This window comes from Natrix helvetica, assembly GCF_964273705.1.
Source record: "Natrix helvetica genome assembly, chromosome: 13".
NCBI classification, from domain to species: domain Eukaryota; kingdom Metazoa; phylum Chordata; class Lepidosauria; order Squamata; family Natricidae; genus Natrix; species Natrix helvetica.
The window spans coordinates 18,291,506-18,311,535 of record NC_138557.1 but is presented as its reverse complement, the minus strand read 5'-3'; the positions used below and the strand labels follow the sequence as shown (position 1 = coordinate 18,311,535).

Here is a 20,030-nt window from a genome sequence, read left to right as displayed (position 1 = left end):
CTAAATGGGAACAAAGGGATGCCTCTTTGAGCCAACATGGGTTTTGATTTTAAAAATTTTCAGAATTTAAAAAGTAATGTCATTTGACAAGCTGCTTCCGAGATGCTACAAATTCAAGGGCTATTGACAAACTCAGACAACATGTAATTTATTAAGTGGCCTATGTATTGAGTGGGTCCTTTAACCATAGCTATCACTAAGCTAGGTTTAACCCGTCGTGGGAACATGCTCTAAAATGTCCAGTGATTGCAATTATAAGTATGGAAAAGGTTAATATCAGTCACTAATTCAGCCAGGAAACACTAAATAATATATAGTTCATAATTCATTCATATGTAACAAATGGATGCTTTAGATTTATAAAAACTAAATAGAATGCAAGATATGCAAGACAATCACAAAGCTTTGGAAACAGCTGTTCAGTTGGAAAACAAAATACCTTTGAGGTGCAATGCATTGCTTGCACTAACAATCTTTTTCTATGTATTTTACAAAGTCTTACAAAAAGTCCAGGATGCTTTTGAAAATATAAAATGTGAAGGCAGACTCCCAGTGGTAATTGGCAGCAACATCATGGCAAAAGGAAGCAACAACCCAAACCTCCAACAGACAGGAGTCAGTCCAAAGAGTCCTCCGCATTCTCTTCATAGCCAAGCAGGCGCCCTCCTCTTTGTCCAAGAGACAGTCCCACTAAAGGCCAAAAGAAACTGCACTCCCAGTTCTCCATGATCAGTCAGAATCATAGGGTGGGAAGGGACTTTGGAGGTCTTCTAGTCCAACACCCTGTCCAAGGCAGGAGACCCTATAACAGTGGGTCTCAACCTTCCTAATGCCATGACCCTTTAATACAGTTCCTCATGTTGTGGTGATCCCCAACCATAAAATTCTATTTGGTTTTCCGTATTTTTTTGAAAATATGTGTTTTCCGATGGTCTTAGGCGGCCCGTGTAAAAGGGTCGTTCGACCCCCAAAGGGGTCCCGACCCACAGTTTGAGAACCACTGTCCTATACCATTCTGGACAAATTGTTGTCCAAAAGTTTCTTGAAAACCTCTGTTCTGTCAGTAAATTTCTTAGTTCCAGGTGGATCTCTCTTTAATGAGCTTCCACCCATTGCTTCTTGTCCTGCCCACAGGTGCTTTGACCCCATCTTCTCTGTGACTGCTCCTCATCTCCCCCCAATCTTTCTCTTTGATAGGCCAAACTAGCTCTGCTTGGCTGGAGAATTCTGGGAGTTGAAGTCCACAAGTCTTAAAGTGGGCAGGTTTGGGGACCCCTGGTCTAGACATACCTCCCTCCCTCAACCATTCATCAGATGATTTATCCTAATCCTCTTCGTTGCTTTTTTCAGCACTCTTTTCTAGGGTCTCACAATTTTTTTGTATCCTGGTATCCAGAACTGTTTTCAGTATTCCAAGCATGGCCTCACCAGTGCAGTATAAAGTGGTTTCTATCACACTTTTTATATTGTGGTGACCAGAACTGGCTGCCGTATTTCAAGTGTGATCTTACCAAGGCATTATAAAGTTGCATTAACATTTCATGATTCTATCCATTAATGCAAGCTGGTATTGTATTAGCTTTTGGGGCTGCTACAGCACACTGCTGGACCTCACGGTTACTGCCCTTGGGCCAATTTCACCTAATCTGTACCTGTACATTTTGGGGTTTGCCTAAATTCAGGATGTTACTTTTCTGGCGACTAAACTGCACCTTACTGGATAGGGCTGAAGTCTGTCAAGATCCTTCTGAATCCCGACTCTGCCTTCTAAAGGTTAGCAATCCCTCCCAGCCGATCTGATGGGTCCCCCTCCTGTCCTCTCGCCCAGATCGATCGTGACGGCGTCGAAGGGCAGAGCCTTTCAGCCCTGCTGGCTTCCCTCCACTTAGACTGAGCCCCGGTGCCACCCCAGCCTCGTATCCGGAGCCCTCCGCGAGACTTCGGCACGGGAGCAAAGCGGCCCAGACCCCACCCGGCCCCGAGCTCGCCCTTCTGGAATCTCGACGGCACCACTAGAGGCGACCTTGCGGTCTCCAGAAACGGAGCAGGGCCGGCAGCAAGCCCCCAGCTCGCCCGGGAGCCTCCTCGGCCGCCGCCTCTGGCAGTCCGGAAGCACAGCCGAAGGGCCTTCGCGCTTAGAAGAACGTCACTTCCGGTACAGGCAGCCGTCCCCGTCGAGCTGTCACCGACTTTCTTCTCTATGATCTGCCGCCCCAAAGACTAGAGACAAGAAAAATGGAGAGAAGCGCCTCCGTGCTCGCGGGAGCTTCCGTGTTTTTTTTTTTCCATATCAAAATATTTTATTTTTTTGTTACACATACATATTTATGAACCAAGTATATTGCCCTGTGTTTTTTCGTTTTACACCTTCCCATGTACATAATCCTTTAAGTCTTTGAGAATATGTTTTTAAGAAGATGTAAAGAAGATGTCTTTAAGAAGATGTTGGATAGCCATCTGTCTGAAACGGTGTAAGGTTTCCTGCCTAGGCAGGGGGTTGGACTAGAAGACCTCCACGGTCCCTTCCAACTCTGCTGTTGTATTGTATTTCATTGTATTGTATTATAATCCATTTTACATCATAATTCTGTTCCAATTTCAGCTCTATTATTTTCTTTCCATATTTTCCATTTTACACTTACTTCCTTTTTAAAACTTCTACAATATCATTAATTGCCCCTTCAAAGTTAGTCCAAATTATCATTCCCTATTTCATCTATTAGTCTATTTTACTCCAGTAAAGTTCTGTCTGTTTTCCATTTTCAGTTCCTTTTTCCTCCATATTCTTGTTCTTCCATTGAACCCTCCATTACTATCTTCTCTCCTATTCCCTGGTCTGAGTTCTCCATCGAGTTTTTTTATTTTTTCTAGACACTTAAATGTTTTACACACATTTTTTAGCGTAATTCATTTTATATCCAAGATCTCGTGAGCTTCCGGGTTTCTGTGGCTCCACGTCTGGCTGGGGGGCACGTTCTTCAGCTCAGCTGGAGGAAAGCAAGCGCGTTGGAGCGGCTCCGAGTCCCGGTTAAGCCTTGGTTTGTTCAGACAAGGTTTCCTAGGTGGAGCAACGCAGGGAGAGAAAGGGACACCAGCTACCGCAACGCAGGGCAGGAGGAGGCAAAAGGCCGACCGGCGGGGCAATTGGGCCGTCTTTCTGGCTGCTGCCGAGCCGAGCCCCGCCACCTAAGCCCGGCTTCCGCAGGGGTTGCCATAGCCCGTGAGCCCAGCCGTGGTTCCTGGTTTAATAGCATTGCCACTCCGCTGCGTGGCCTCTCCATGAAGCTGCTGCTCTCGCCAAAGTCAGTGTGTTGCGCGTCTCAGAGACTGCGGCATCGGAGGTCTCAGGCAACTCCGGAGTTAGCGAGGGTGTTGCAGGCGGCCCTTTCCGACCGGCCCTCGCAGTTGGTGGCCTGAGGTGAGTGGCTCGCAGCTACAATGATCCACAGCGTCCTGATCCTCCTCGGCCATTTATCTGCTGGCTTCCCCCAGGCCAATGGGCCAGCTGGATGGCGGCCAGCCGCCACTCCCGCCGGTCCTCCCGAGGAGCCTCCCTGAGCACCCCTGGGGCTCCAGGGCCTTTACCACCCCATGCCGCCTTCTTGGGCCCAAAGCCGCAGTCTCTTGGCCTCCAGCATGAGGGACAGATCCGGAAAAAGCTCGGGAGGCTGGAGAGGAATTCGATGGAAAGGCCTGACCTAAGGGTGGACTGAACCCACGCATCGGAAGAAGATAAGTCCCAACGATCGGCGAAATATGCCAGGTGTCCCCTGATGGGGGGAGAGCTGGGCCTATGTCTAGTTTCTGCGGTCAGAGCACCCACTGCCACTTCCTCCGCCCCTCGAAAGGGACGCTTTTGCTGCCTGCCCCTCTGTTGTAGATCTGGCTGGTATTTTTCTCCTGAAACCTGAATACCCGAAATCAGACCCCCCCTAAAGGAAGACCCATAGTCCTGACCCCAGAAGGTAGAACGTCGGGGGAAGGCGCAGGCCCTTTCTTGGAGCAGTGGGAAGCACCTTCCGCTTGTCCTTATTTTCGATCAAGAAGGGGTCAAGAGCAGAACCAAAAAGTGATCCCCCCAAAAAGGCACTGACGCCAGACACCACTTATGGCATACATTGGTTGCCACTGCCGTAGCCAGAGCAACCTGTGAGATGCAACAGTGAGATTACTCACAAATGTGATAAAGAATAAATTTCAAATATTACTGAAGAGAAGCACGATGACACATCCGTCCACATTGAGGGATTGAGTTGGAAGCCCGAGGAAGCGCGAGCGAGCCGGGAGTCCTGACATGCAAGAGAGAGAGCCAACGAAGGGAGCCTGCTTAGCAGTCCCAGTTTCAAGAGAGTAGACCTCAACGAGCTAAGAGAAAAAGCAGGGAGGATGGAAATCCTGAGGAGAAAAACTTATCAGGAAACCTCTCAGAAATAATGGCGGGCCAAACACAAGCTAAATCCTCCCTTATAGGCACCACAGCAACTCAAGGTCACGTAATTCAGGCCCTTGGGAACAGGAAGTTATTCCTGATGGTTGCACCCTCATACCATTTGCAACCTTCTCAGCTGGATTACGACAGTCAATGGGGGAAGCCAGATTTGCTTATTGAACATTTTATTCACTCAACTGCAGTGTTTTGCTTAACAATTGTGGCAAAAAGGTCATAAAATCAAATGCAGTGGAAATTCTCATTCCAATTGTAGTCATACGTCAAGGACCACCTGTATGGTTTTAAATTTTATGCTATATTACCTAGTGAAATAATGCAATTTAATTTTTATATTTTCCTATTGCTCTGATTGTTGATCAAATAAATCTTTGTCTCTGTAAAGGCCAGCACTGGAGAAATAATGGAAAGAATACCAGATCAGGTACCTTTGTTATCAGTGACATATTTTCCAAGCATATTTTCCCTCGTAACTAATTATCAGAAGACAACGTTACAGATTGGAGATGCGATGAATGAAGGCTGCCTTACAACCAGGCACCAAAACAAAACAACAAAACCATCCAACCTATTTTCAGCTGTCTTCAGAACAAAGGAGCAGTGCGAATTTGCCTACTCTCCATATTGGAGTGTCTTTGGATTGTAGGAAAATTAATATAGCAAGACAACCCTTTGACCTACTTATCACTTGCCCAACTGATCTTTTATGTAACAACAGTCCAAAAGGTCAGCTTGTCACAAGGCAGGACTGAAAATAGCTGGTTGGTTGCCTCTGCTTTTCAAAGCAGAAGTTCTCTCAGGGCTAAATAAGGTGATTACCCCAGGCCCTATTCAAGGTGAATCACTATATCAGGTCATCAACTAGCTATGTACCTGAATCTAAAGTTCTTGCAAGAGTGTCCACGCAACACTAAGAAAAAATGGTTGACATCATGCAAGTAGAGGCCCTGTCCTTTTTATATGTTTTATGTGATGTATTTACAAAAGGACAAGGCTTCAATTGCATAGTCACAGCTGCTACCTTGAAGCCAAACTGGAATCATCCACTCTTCCTTGTAGCCATGCAGTTGACACCTGAATTCTTATTAAATTTAAAATAAGAAAGCAAAAAAAGCACATATTAATCCTTGGATAAAATGTCACCAGCACTGGTAGAAGCAAAAGAACTTTCACAAAAATCAATCTTGAAAAGAGGCAATGTCCTTTTATTAAATTGCAATGAGTCTTGAGAACTGAAGATAGCGGGAGATTTTGATGCTCATTATGGTCTCCTTATAATTCAGTTTCTATACTGTTCATGTTTGAGAGTACTTTAAAAGTTTGCAAACTCTGTTGGACTTGCATGTTGCTCTCTGAAAGCTCACACTTTCTATCAAAGTGAAGCTCACGTAATAGCCAGAGGTGGATCTTCACAAGCGGATGATGAAAGCCTAGGCTTCACCAAACTCCTTCAGAAAGCAAGGCAAAGTGAAAGCTGTTGATCCTTGTAATAGTGTGAAATATGAGTAGAGGCCACACTGGCTTCTTGTGTTAGTATGGTATTTAAAGCTCGCACATGTGATGGGATGCAATTTTTGGCTCCAGAGAATGGCCACCAGCCAAATTGTATTTTCTTTGGTGCAGGGCTATTGAAAGGCAGCTAAATTCTAATTCAGATCCAATTTTGTCACCCAGAGTATGCTCTAGGAACTGTAAGTGACCTCAACAGGTTCCAACCTAGACAAGACCAACAACCTCTCATGTATTTCTCATTCATTGGCAGCTCTCAGAAGTGAGGCTCTCATTCGCCTTCCTGTGACCTGTTTTTAATGGAGACGTAAAGGAATCATGACGGCAGATGAAGTGGGGTCAAAAGGATACCAAATTGAGTGTTTCTCAATCAACAGTTTAACTTAGTTCATTTCTGCTGTATGCAAACATTAAATGCCAACTAGGTTGTTCATTTTCTTTTCCTGAGAGTTCTGTAGGTCTAAAGGGGCCGTCTAGGTGATACTTGCTCCATATCATGTGCAAAAGGAATATCCCAGGGGGATTTTCTGGGAGGCTCATATAGACGTTCCTCACCCCTGCTTTCCAGAATGGGTTTACATGGGGCAATTCATACCATGATGCTATACCAGAAAATGCACCCCAGGATACATAGACATGGGGACACCTATGGGGAAAGTTAAGTGACACCATAAGCATCATAGCAACATTATGGAAACAATGTGAATTACATAATATGCGACAGAAGCCACAGTGACACTTGTGCAGCAAGACATCATCGCAATCTATATGGAGATATTACATAATTCACATCTACTGTGTGATGTTATCGTAATACTTGTGGCCTCCACCGGATGCTAATGTTATGCCAGAGAATAGGAAGGGTGCCACTTGTTCATCTTGACAGAAGGATAGTTTCAAATGCCAGAATGTTTTGCTCACATTGAGAGAGGAGTTCAGTCTGTAGGAAAAGACAAGTACATTTCTGAGGACATGTGGAGGGGCCCGAGGAAAGATGCTGGAGGGTTCCACAGTGTCATGGACAAGGGACTCAGGAATGCAGACTGTCTGCTGAAGGGAAGAAGGGGCCTTCTGGAGAACGTAAATACAGCCCATCTATAAATCTTACAACAGCAATGGCAGCTTCTCCTGGTCAGGAACAGACCATTAAAATTATTGCCTTGCTTAACCTCCAAGAACTGCTGGAGCAGAGTCCTGATAGAAGAATGTGCTTAGAAGGAGATGGATGGTGGGATCTGATGCAACACGGGGTCTTAGGCTCCACCAGAAACCCCAACACACATTTTAAACATTTCCAAAAAATTCCTCCAGAGGCACCATTGCTTCCTGCCACATTTTTTGTAATAACCTATAAGGGCACACCCGATCTCTTTGATTCCATATGGACACGAAAGCTAGGAGGCCGTTCACTCAGGCCCCAGTGAAGAAAGAGGGTCAAATATTGGGTTGCATTTGATAGTAACTCTCCTCTCTCTGGCATGACATAAGCAGTGGGAACAAACAGTGGGAAGCCAGAAACGCCACTGAAAAAGCTGCTGAAAAATGCCACTGCCAGATTCCATTAAGATAGGGGTCCCTGGCCCACTAGCTTAAGCAGAATAACCTGAGCAAGTCCAGTTCACATCTGAATCGGGGCAAAATGTTCTGGCATAGGGAACTCCTGGGGGAATTCTGGGGTGCAGCTTTCCAGCACTTGGCGCACACACTGCCAAGCATCTCATGACCAAACCAGGTGCTGGTTACTTGGATCTGAATGGAGGAAGAAGAGGTCCAGCAAGATCACGTTGCAATGGAAGCTTCCCATCCAACACCAAAGGCTCACAAGTGGAGTTAGCCAAAATGGTGTCAGCCTGTTTATTTTTCCATGTTCTTCCCAGATTGAGCTGGAAAATAAAAGAGATAGTAAGTTCAATAGTTCTCATTCCAAGCCGACTTTGGAGCTGCTTTGCTAAAGAAAAAATGTGAAGCATTCTTTGGCAGCAAGTCAAAATAGATTCATTAAACTGTTGAGTGTCAAAATGTGTATTGCCCTTGACTTTAACAGTTGGATTTTCCACTGTGAAAAATTGGGCAATTAACTAACATTCCACCATATTTGAGCAGAGTTCCAAGGTCAGTTGTCCAGATAATTTGCTGGTGAAAATCATATAACAGGGATACACAATTTTTATATGTGAAGGATGATCTTTTTCCCCCCCAGAAAAGGAAATTCACCTGAGAAAGCTGTGGAAGATGGATCTTGACAGACTTGAACATTGGGCCTAACTAACAAAATGAAATTCAATGTAGAGAAAAGTAAAGTCTTACACTTAGGCAAGAAAAACCAAAAGTACACATATAGACTGGGTGAAACCAGACTTAATAACAGTAACTGTGAGGTAGTTTTAGTGGACAACCAATTAAATATGAGCCAACAATGTGCAGCAGCAACCAAAAAAACCAATGCAATCCTAAATTGCATTAACAGAGGGATACAATCAAGATCAAGTGAGGTATTAATACCATTCTATAAAGCCTTAGACCACACCTAGAATACTGCATCCAGTTTTGGTCACCTCACAATATTAAAAAAAAAAGATGTTGAGACTCTAGAAAAAGTGCAGAGAAGAGCAATCAAGATGATTAGGGGACTGGAGATTAAAACATACAAAGAATGCTTGCAGGAACTGGCTAGTGTAGTGAAGAGAAGGACCAGGGGAGACATGATAGCAGTGTTCCAATATTTGAAGGACTGTCGCAGAGAGGAGAGGGTCAAGCTATTTTCCAAAGCACCTGAAGGCCACACAAGGAATAATGGATGGAAACTGACCAGGGAGAGATTTAACCTAGCAATAAGGAGAAATTTTCTGACAATGAGAACTATCAACCAATAGAACAGATTGCCTTTGGAAGTTGTGGAAGCTTCATCACTGGAGGCTTTCAAGAAGAGATTGGACTGCCATTTCTCAGAAATGGTGTAGAGTCTTCTGCTTGGGTGAGGGGTTGGACTAGAAGATCTACAAGGTTCCTTCCAAATCTGTTAAGATGGCCAGGAAGAGTAGACTGGTCCCCGTGTTTCAATTATTTTGAGGGAATGGATGGGGATCATGGGGCTTAAGGATTTTGTGTCTTTTTCTTCCCCAACCTGGGAAAACTCAACCCAATGGCAGATAGATCTGGATAGTTTATGGATTGAATGGAACCTTTAAACACCAGACCTTAAACCCAGCAATGAGCTTACCCCCAATGAATGGATAGAAGAATGGATAGCCTCCAGCAATGAGCTTACCCCCAATGAATGGATAGAAGAATGGATAGCCTCTCATACAGTTCTGGAAAGGGCTTGATGTGTTACTGAAAACTACTGGTACATTTTCTGATCATTTAGAATTCTGAATTTCACTATCTTCACAATGAGGCTGCATGGGGTCCACAGAACATTGCGGCCAAAACTACTATTTTTCCAAATATTACATTATAAGATAGTACTAAGAATAATTTTGCAATCTGGGCAAGGAAGAGCAGGTAGTAGGTTTACAATACCTTTATGAACAAACGTGAGAGAACTGCTGAATATTCAAAAGCGAGACTGGCCCTTTTGGGGCCCATCGTCGAGGAATTCATGGCCCAGGCCGTTCCCACACTTGCCACATGAGACCTGCAAGGAAATTAGAGGGAATTAAAAATAAAAACTCTGCTGCTTCTACACCCTTTTCCTACAATCAGCTGAAAAGCAGAATTATAGCCCGTAACAGAGTAATCCAGGTCCAATCACATCGTTTTTGTACAATGTTTGTTCAGAAGAAAATGCTATTTCCTTTGCAGCCATCTCTTATGACTTTCTTCTTCGAATTGTTTCCTTACTATTAATTCTCTTAAGTTATTTTGCCCCCTTCCTGGAAGGCACTTTGATTATTTATAATATTTAAGTAGTGATCAATACATTCAAGAAGCTTCCAATTGAAAATATGGTATCTACAAAATACCTCAAAAGTACTATAATGTTTTTGAAACATAGTTACAAAATGTTATAAGGCTTTAAAAACCTGTCTATGTGTCTGAGCCTGACCCCCGGATGTGTTAAGGGTCCCATTTCTTGGCTTTACAGACATTTAGTCTGATATTGCAATTTTCTCAGCTGCTGTATATATTATTTATTTTGTACAGTTTTTGTTTTAGAATTAAAACAATTTGAATCACTTGGCTGAGATGGGCATCTATAGAAAATAAGCAAATTCAGATTTTGAGGAAAACCTGTAGACCTGATCTGAAAAAAAGAAAGACAATCAAGAAATGTTTAAACTGTAATCATCTAACATCAATACTGGCTATAACAAGTAAGTAAAAACAGAAGAATAATTCTATTTCATGCCATATTGAAGGAAGATACTCCATCAAAGAAGTTGCTTGCATTCTGAATAAACAGATTCTCTTCAAAGCCAAACCTTGGAACAATCCCTGCAATTTCAAATGCAACTCTGGGCACCGCCAGATTTACAGTGAGCTTCCGCTGCTTTTGGGATACAAACTCTGCCCTTGTCAAGCTTTGAGTCCATTGCAGCACAACCAAAGTCCTCACCTTGAAAGCTCCTGGGCGCTCCAAGTACTTGGAGATGCTGTCACTGTGAACGGGATGGGTAAAGGCTGGCCAAGGGGATGAATGGAGGAATTTGGACTGGCTGGAGAATAATTCATAGCCACATTTGGAACAAACGTATATACCTGTGAGCAAAGATGGAGATGGGGAGAAAGAAGAATATATATGACATGGAGGAATAAAATAGGCATGCATTCACAGGAAGCCTGGATTGCAGAGGGAAGTAGGTCTCATTTTACTCAGCTCAAATATCAGCCAGAAATTACTTGATAACCCTCACGTTTTCTAGAAAGTTGCCATTATTTTTCCTTCTGTACACATTTCTATAGGCTTTAGTTATTGACTTACGACTGGTCACTTAGCAACTGCTTGAAGTTATCCCGGATCCCCGCATTATGTAAGACCTAGTTCTAAATTCCAATGCCCCCTCCACACAGTCACATGAATGCATTTTGGGTGATTGGCAACTGGCCCATATGTCCCTTTGCAGCATCCCACAGTCATGTGACTGCCATTTATGATGATTTACCTGGAAATATAGATATATTAGTTTGATAATATGAAATTTTATATAAACAACACATGGAGAATATGAGTTTAAAAGCTTTATCTAGAATATATTATAAAGATGTATTGTGGTTGGATGATTTTAGGATGATTTCATAGAATGTTATTATATAATCCTATTCTAGATTTTGAATATTATATATAAAGGATGGAAAAACAATTATAGTCAAATTAAGGTTGAGATATAATAATCGTGATATACATGAATATATGTGAATTTAAAATATGTGATTTGATATGAAAAGCAGGTGGTGACTATAGAAGAGATGCATGGAAATACTGTAACCATCTGACACACTTTCTACAATTTGTAACGGAAGATGGTTTTTTTTTAATTTTTATGTTTGTCTTTGTTCAAAAACAAATAAAAATTGTTTTTTTTTTTAAAAAAAGAAGAGTGTTTCATGAATGTTTCACGAGGAACCTGGATTCTCATGTTGGCAAAGACCAATCAAGTGATGATGCAGCTTCATTGTAGTAAGGAGCCCTGTGGTGCAGTGGTTAGACTGCAGGCTAGGAATTCGATCCTGACCGGCTCAAGGTTGACTCAGCCTTCCATCCATCCAGTTGGTAAAATGAGGACCCAGATTGTTGGGGGCAACAGGCTGACTTTACAGCTAAGCCACTTAGAGGGAGAAGTAAAGCTCTATGGAGCGGTATATAAGTCTAAGTGCTGTTGCTATTAAAGATTAACATTAAGCATAACATATCCTGTGTCTGAAAAGACTTAGCTCTTTTGGAAGTGGGAAAACATTTACTCAAAAATATTAATAATAATTAGCTGAGCAGCACCAAGCCAATTGCAATTTGGACACATAATCAGATACCTGAGAGCCGAAACTTGCCAGACTCTGTAATGAGTTAGGCCTGCAGAGCCAGAAGCCTAAAATTAAGTTGGTACTGGATAGTTCTGTTTTTTCTTTTGCCAGGGAAGAAGAGAAAAACCGACAAACGTAGGGAAACCAACAACTGACACAGTTTGACTTTCTTTGTTACAGGGAAGCTCTGAGCAACGGTGGAAGAAACGATTTCATTCTTGAACATGAAGTGGTGGCATAAATCAGGGTCTGTGAATATGCAATCAAGGAAAGAGCTGCTGCCTGTCAGGGCATGAAGGAGCCATCAGAAACAGAAAGTGGGACTGCAGAGAGGTGGGTTGCTACTGGGTCGCACCGGTTCAGGCGAACCGGTAGTGAAAATTGGGACTGGGTCGCCGAACCGGTAGGGACGGCAGGCTGGCCCAGCCCCCAGACCAGTTCCCCAGTCACCCATGCCATTGCCAGCATGATTTTTAGTCATTTTATAATGTTCTGCGCATGCACTGAACAATTTACAGGCAACTGCGCATGTGCAAGCAATGTGCGGTTCGCGGGCAAAGCAAACAGTCAGTAACGCTGACAGCAACCCATCTCTGGACTGCAGGCTGGAGATGGCAACTCTACTGCGACAGTGGAGAACGCAGAGATCAGGGTTGGAGGGTTGGGAGGTCTCTTAGCTTGGAGATCTGAGTCCTCAACAAAGTGTGTGAGAATGAAAGAGGCCCCAAGAGGAAGGCCTGAATCATTAACTGCTGTCGGAAATGAAACTATGATATGAAATGTATTTGGCATACACTTAAGATAAATGATATCTATCTCCAAAGGATGTTTTTGGAATATTCTCATGAATGAAAACAATGCCATTACTGTTTCTGTCGCTATGAAGATTCCACAAGCATCAGACAGAGGGGTTTCCTTGCACAAGAGGATGACAGGGGCTGCCTCTTCCACCCTCCAGTATATTTTCAGGAGAAACCACGTCAACAGTTTTTCCAGATACACTTTGGGACAGCAACAGCCCTGGTGGGCCAGAGGAATGTTACTGCAATGTTACAGCAACAAAGGCAGGCAAGGAAACAGCGCTGCATCCCATAATATCTGAACTGCTGATTTTGCAGGGCACAACTGCATCCAAATTTGGAAATGCCCGGGAAGTGGGAGGAATAGATTTTAACAACTGCATCCAAATTTGGAAATGCCCGGGAAGTGGGAGGAATAGATTTTAACAACTGCATCCAAATTTGGAAATGCCCGGGAAGTGGGAGGAATAGATTTTAACAACTGCATCCAAATTTGGAAATGCCCGGGAAGTATTTATTTATTTATTTATTTCGATTTATCAGTCGCCCCCTCTCCGCAAAGGGACTCGGGGCGACGTACAATTAAATCAAAATACAAGTGTGGCATGGAGGAGGTGACATCAATATTTAACAGTCAAATACAAATGGAAGCCACTAGGTTCAAATAAATAACAATAAATTAAAACAATTAAAACAGTTAAAAACCCCAAAATTTACGTATAAAATATTAAAATATTAAAATTGCCAGGGAGGTTAGAAGGTTCTAGTTAAGCCAGGCCGGCTAGTTGGAACAGGTGGGTCTTGAGTTTCGTGCGGAAGGAGCGGAGATCGGTCGTTATCCTGATATCTGGGGGGAGGTCATTCCAGAGGGCTGGGCCCATCACAGAGAAGGCCCTATTCCTGGGCGCCGCCCTCTGACACTGCCTGGTGGACGGCACCCGGAGGAGTCCCTCTCTGTGAGAGCGAATTGGTCGCAGGGATGTATGGGGCAGAATGCGATCCCGGGAAGTGGGAGGAATAGATTTTAACAACTGCCTCCAAATTTGGAAATGCCCGGGAAGTGGGAGGAATAGATTTTAATGGAAAAACTTACTTGATACCCAAGGAAGCTTCTTAAAAACAATACTGATCATTTTAGATTTTGCTTTCATCTCCTGACTGTCTGCAAACATCAGACTGCATAAGTTGAAGCTGAAGCTTCCCCATTTGCTTCATGCTCCAAGACAGCAGTTTAGGAGAATGGGGCGTTGGTTCTTACCTGATATGCCCCTTCTCGAGGCAGGTGGACACAGCAGTCATGCATGGGTTAACTCAGTCAGTAACCAATAGAACTGAGTCTACCAAAGTGATGTCATCGAATCAGAGGAGTGTCCTCCCGCTTTTGTGACGAAGGAGATAAGTAGACTGCTGTGCGTTAGTCGACTGCTTTCAATCCTCCGAAACCCTAGCCTAGCTCCAGAACTCCCTCCGCGAACTAGGTCAGGAACCAAAAGGTGCGGATGACAGCTGTCTCCACCTGCCTCGAGAAGGGGCATATCAGGTAGGAACCAACGCCCCATTCTCCAACTTGGTGGAGAAAGCAGTCATGCATGGGACGTACCAAAGCCGGGTGGGAATGAGACTGGGCTAGGAGCTTGAAGAGGGAAGAACTTGCTGAAGCACTCTCCGTCCGAATGCTGCATCCGCCGACGCGTATTTGACCATCTTATAATGATGGATAAAGGAATTGGGGGTCGCCCAGGGGGCCGCCTTGCAGATATCTTCCACCGAGGCCTGCCTTGTCGACGCTGCTGACGTAGCCATGCTGCGTGTGGAATGCGCCGTGATGTTGGATGGAGGTGTGAGGTGACTCACCAGGTAAGCTCTAGTTATGGTAGACCGGATCCAGCACTCAACCATAGATGGAGAAGCCTTCAGACCCTTGTTTGTGGGATGGAAAGAAACAAAGAGCGCCTTGGTGCGCCTGAAGATGGCCGTCTTGGCAATATAGATCTTAAGAGCCCTTCTGACGTCTAACCTGTGCCATTTGCGCTCGAGACTGTGAGAGGGATTAGGGCAAAAGTTCGGTAGGGTGAGATCCAGAGACCGATGAATGGCCAAATTGACCTTTGGGACAAAGGTGGGATCAAGTCGAAGGACCACACGGTCTGAGTAAAAAGTACACAAGTCGGAACAGATGGAAAAGGCCGCCAATTCTGAGACGCATCGTGCAGACATGATAGCCCCCAGAAAGGTTGTTTTCAATGTGAGGTGATGCAGGGAGGCCGACCTGAGAGGTTCGAAGGGTGGTCCAGTGAGAGAGTCAAGGACTTCAGTTAGAACCCACGAGGGGAAGCGGTGAATGACAGGAGGGCAGAGATTAGACGCGCCCTTAATGAAGCAGCGTACATGAGGGTGCAAGGAGAGAGGCTCATTTCGGTGAAGAGAGAGAACTGAAGAGAGAGCCGACACCTGCCTCCATAAGGTGTTAGGCACAAGTCCATTATCTAGTTCCTGTTGCAGGAACTCCAAAACCTGGGGAACCGAAGCCTCCAGGGGCGAAATCTCTCTAGAAAGGCACCATGTTCTGAAAGTCTGCCACATTGATTCGTAGATTCTATTAGTGGCCGAGCGTCGAAAAGTCTGAATAGTTAGGATTACAGTCTCAGAAAGGTTTGCCGCCCTCAAGACCTCCCACTCAGCCTCCATGCGGTTAGGCGGAGCCAAGATAGGTCGCGATGGTGGATGGATCCCTGGTGAAGAAGGGACGGTATCAGGGGAAGACGCCACTCTGGGCCCACTGAGAGGTTGACTAGGTCCACAAACCATGGGCGGCGCAGCCAATGGGGGGCGAGCAGGATGAGCTCGGCCTCTTCCTCTATCATTTTCTGAATGACCCTCTGTATCAGGGAGAAGGGAGGGAAGGCGTACAGGAGCCCGGGGGGGGCACTTGCACCTCAAGGCATCTGTCCTTTCCGTGCCTGGTGTTGTGTAGCGAGACAGGTACCTGGGCAGCTGATTGTTGGATGCCATTGCGAAGAGATCTAGGACCGGGCTCCCGTACCTGGTCGACAGCTGTTTGAAGATGTGATGGTTGAGGGTCCACTCCGCAGGGTCGATTGTTGTGCGGCTCAACCAGTCTGCTCTGGTGTTGTTGGAGCGCGAGATGTGTTCGGCATGGACAGAGAGAAGGTTGGCTTCCGCCCAGATCCCTAGGTGAAAGGCAGACTCGATGAGGGAAACTGCTTTCGTCCCCCCCTGGTGGTTGACATGCGCCTTGGCTGTGTTGTCTGTCTAAATTAGCACATGTGTGTTGCAAACTGAAGATTGGAACTGAAGAAGAGGTAGTTGGATGGCCCTCAACTCTAGCCAATTCATACTGTGGGAAAGGATGGAGTTGGACCAGAGACCCTGAGCTATCTGATCCTCCAGGTGAGCGCCCCAACCTATCAAACTCGCGCCCGTTGTAACTACGAGGCGAGGAGATTCCCTGAAGATGGACCCCTGAGAGATGGCCAGGGGGATCCACCAGTCCAGAGAGTGAAGGACCTCTGGAGTTAACCTGACTGTTGCTAGGGAACAGCTGCTGTTGGTCTTCTGGAATGGCAGAAGAAACCACTGGAGGCAGCGGCTGTGAAGCCGAGCCCAAGGGACGATGGAGAAACAAGAGACCATCTTCCCCAGCAGTGGAGACAGCTGGAGAAGAGGTGCCTGCTGTCTCCTCCATACTTCAAAGGCTAAGTCCCTGAGGCTGATCTGTCGTTCCCGAGACAGGAAGACCTTCCCCTGAGCGGAGTTGATAAGGGCCCCCAAGTGCACTAGACGAGAGGTGGGAACAAGGTGGCTCTTCTCCTGATTGATGGAGAATACCACCTCCTGAAGTATCTGCAAGGTGTCTTGAAGATCCCGCAGGGCCTGGGTGCGTGACCTGGACAACAGGAGGATGTCATCCAGGTAGCAAAAGATCCGAATGGGTCTGGCACATAAGTGAGCTGCTACGACTGACAGGAGCTTGGTGAAGACCCTTGGGGCTGATGATAGCCGAAAGGGAAGGGCCTGATACTGAAAGTGACGGCCTGCATAGACAAATCGGAGGAACCGTCTGTGTTGTTTGTGAATGGGTACGTGGAGGTAAGCATCCGTGAGGTCCACTGATGTTAGGAGATCGTGTTTGCGCACACTCTCTAGAATTGACAGGAGAGAGTGCATTTTGAACCTCCTGTACCTGACGAATCGATTTAAGAATTTGAGATCGAGGATCGCTCTCCAGCCCCCCGAAGACTTCGGCATGATAAAGAGACGAGAGTAGAACCCCCGACCCACTTGGCCTGGAGGCACAGGTTGAATGGCCCGAATGAGGAGCAGATGATGGATGGCCTGCTCCACTAGGAGTCTCTTTGAGGATCCCTGGATATAGGACATGGGACAAAGTGGTTTGGAGAGCTGGAGCGCAAATTCAAGAGAAGGCCGAATCTGATTGTGGACCTGACCTGCGCGTCGTTGGTGATGTCGTCCCAACAATCTGCGAAGGTCGACAGACATCGCCCTATGGGGAGATCCTCCAGGCAGTCACTTCTGCCTCTTGTAGGATCAGTTGGTATTGTCCCTGAATGACTTTCTGGGCTGAAATCTCTGGCTGTTTATGCCTGACCTGCTGGAAAAAGAAGGGCCCTGCCTGGAGGGGAGCCTTACGTTGCGGACGGGAGCTGGAGGAACCCCCGTCCTGACCCTAAAAGGGCTGCCTGCGATTCTTAGTGGCCGGCTGCAAGACCTTCCGCTTATCCTTGGACTCTACCAATAGAGGATCCAATGGGGCCCCAAAGAGAAGAGTTGAAGAATAGGGAGAGGAGGCAAGCCTTCACTTGGCACGGGCTTCCGCCTGCCACTGCTTTAGCCAAAGCAGGTGACGGGTGGAGATGGAGGATGCTATGGCTTTGGATGCAAAATGGGCCGCATCCAAGGAAGCATCTGCAGTGTATTCTAGGGCCGCCCTTATCTTGTTAATATCCCTGCGAGCCCTAGAATCCCTGGCCGGAAGCCTCGCCTGGAGTTGCCTGAGCCATAAGAGAACAGAACGACTAAAGAACGAAGCGGAGGTACCTGCCCTAACGGCCCAAGCTGAGGCCTGGTGACTCTTGACCATAGTTTGTTCTATTCTCTTGTCTTCGGGGCAAAGAGCCTCCTCAGGAGCTGCTGAGGCTGCATTAGGAAAAGAAAGGCCAATTATAGGTACATAGATAGAAGGTACCACTAAAGCCTTGGCGAGTTCTGGGCCCACGTTACGCATGGACCAGGGAGCGGAAGGCTCCAGCTTGATGGAGCAGCCACAGCCAAATGACCAGACAGACAGCAGGATGAGCCCAAGCAGAGGGAGCCACAGCTGCAGCAGGTCAGTCTGAAGACTTCTGGCAAAGAACAGGAGCAGCTGCTTGCGGTCAGCGAGGATGAGGAGGTGGTATCCACACCTCCCCCCATCCAAGAACGTGCAGGACAGAGAGGCAATAGGCGCTACGCAGGTCGGCCAGGTTACTTCCAAGGATGCAGTCCTTCCCATTGTGAGGGGCCGTACCGCTGCTGCCTATTTAATCTCACCCAAAGGGGATTAAACATGTGGATTCCTTGCTCCGTGATTCCTGCTTTTCATGTTTTGCCTTCAAACTCATGTTGAACTTTGGACCTCTGGTTTGGGCCTTGACCTGGGGCCTTGCCTCATTTAAACCTCTGGAGCTCTTGCCTTATCAAACAGCTTTGTTCTGGCTTCTGCTTGGCTTTGGAAATTTAGCCTCTCTTGCTGGTTCCTCAGAACTCCCGGTGGAACTTAGAGGGGGGGGGGGTGTTGTGTCCAGGCTCCGAAGACGTGACGCCGCAAGCTGTGGTGATTGGCTGGAGGCGTGTCAGCCGGAGCGGGAAAATAAAGACAGTTCATTGGCTGCCCGTTTGACAGCTGGGGTATAAAAGAGCTGCCAAACGGGAGGCACGTTCGTTGCGGGTTCAGAACTGTTGTTGCTTGTTACTTGTTCTGTTAATAAACAAGTTGCATTAGATCCGTGTTACCTCAGTCCTGTTTCCCTCCGTCACCCTTCAGAACAGGGTGCGTGGGGCTTCTGTTATTCAAGAGCTGCTGGAAATTGTATACTTGGCTCGGGCAGCTCAGTGAAGACCTTCTGCTGTGTGTGCGATATGTGTGAGCGGAGCAGCACACTTTCTCCTCTCAAGCCTGGCAAGCTTCTGAGAGCTTTCTTTTCCTCAAGCCCCATCAGCAAGTGCCAATCAGAGACAGACACCACAAGAGGTGAGGCAGGCAGGCTCCTTCAGGCCCATTGGGCTGGGCATAAGAGGGAGGGGAGGAGAAGGGGCTGGCAAGATTCTGTCCCTTTAGCCAGTCTCCATAAGTACCCCTCGTCTTCCTGGGGACTCAGTTTCCTCCTCTGGTCTACCCTGTAGGGCTGACACACACCCTGAACACCAGGGACGGGGAAGTTACCAGAATCTTTCCCTGTCTACTTCATAGGGGTGCGGTCTGCTTTAAATAGATGGGTGCTATATCTTTAGTTTCTGGTCCCTCTCTGGATCTGGGCTTGGTCCGGGACACAGGGACGCCGTACATTCCGCACCTCCCACCTCTCCAGTAAGGTCTCCTGCCTGGGGGGGGGGGGGGGGGGAGGTTGCACTAGAGACCGCCAAGGTCCCTCCCGGGCCTGGATTCCAATGGCTGGGATCTCCCGGGAGCCCCAAGCGCAAAGCTTTCCCGAACTCCGCCTCCTTTGCTTTCAATCCCCCTCCTCAATCCCAGGAGGAAGGGAAGCGCCCGCACGCCCGCTTGCCTCGGGGAGGGCGCGGCTGCGTCAGCCTGGGACTGGGCAGCCCCCCCTACAGACAAGGGGGGGTGGGTGGGGGGATCGAGCAACTTCCTCTAGCCGGCAGGTGCCCCGCCCCCTCCCGCCCCCCCAAACCGAGGGACTCTTTCTGCCAGCGGGAGCCCTCCGGCGCTGCCGAATTTCGATGCCTGCTTAGGGCCGAAGAGGGCGGCTCAAAGAGCAGCCGCCACCCGCCCGGGACGCCCTCCGCAATCTCAGTCGCCAGAAGATCCGAGCGGCGCCGCGCTCTCGCCTTACCGGACTGGAAGTGGCTCTGGTAGATCTCCCCGCCGGAGAACCTGCAGAAGGCCATGGCTGTCCCGCTCGCCGTCTCCGCCGCTCCCCTTTTAAGAGCGGCCGCCGCTCCTCCTCCTCCTGCGGCCGCCCGCCCCGGGCAGAGAGGAGGGCGGCAGGGGGCGCGGCTGCACAGGGGGCGGCTCAGGGCTGGAGGAGGCGGCTGCCTTGGTACGGCAGCCA

General features: G+C 47.2%; 1 protein-coding gene across 1 annotated transcript; it reads right to left on the bottom strand.

Annotated features, from left to right (window-relative positions):
* Positions 1-4,597: 4,597 nt before the first annotated feature.
* On the bottom strand, positions 4,598-19,965 carry MSRB1 (methionine sulfoxide reductase B1). Its single transcript, XM_081966165.1, has 4 exons — positions 19,812-19,965; positions 10,515-10,657; positions 9,479-9,593; positions 4,598-7,839 (listed from the first exon to the last, which is right to left on the bottom strand). Exons 1-4 carry the CDS (start codon positions 19,864-19,866, stop codon positions 7,811-7,813), a joined length of 342 nt encoding a protein of 113 aa, XP_081822291.1. The 5' UTR covers positions 19,867-19,965; the 3' UTR covers positions 4,598-7,810.
* Positions 19,966-20,030: the final 65 nt, after the last annotated feature.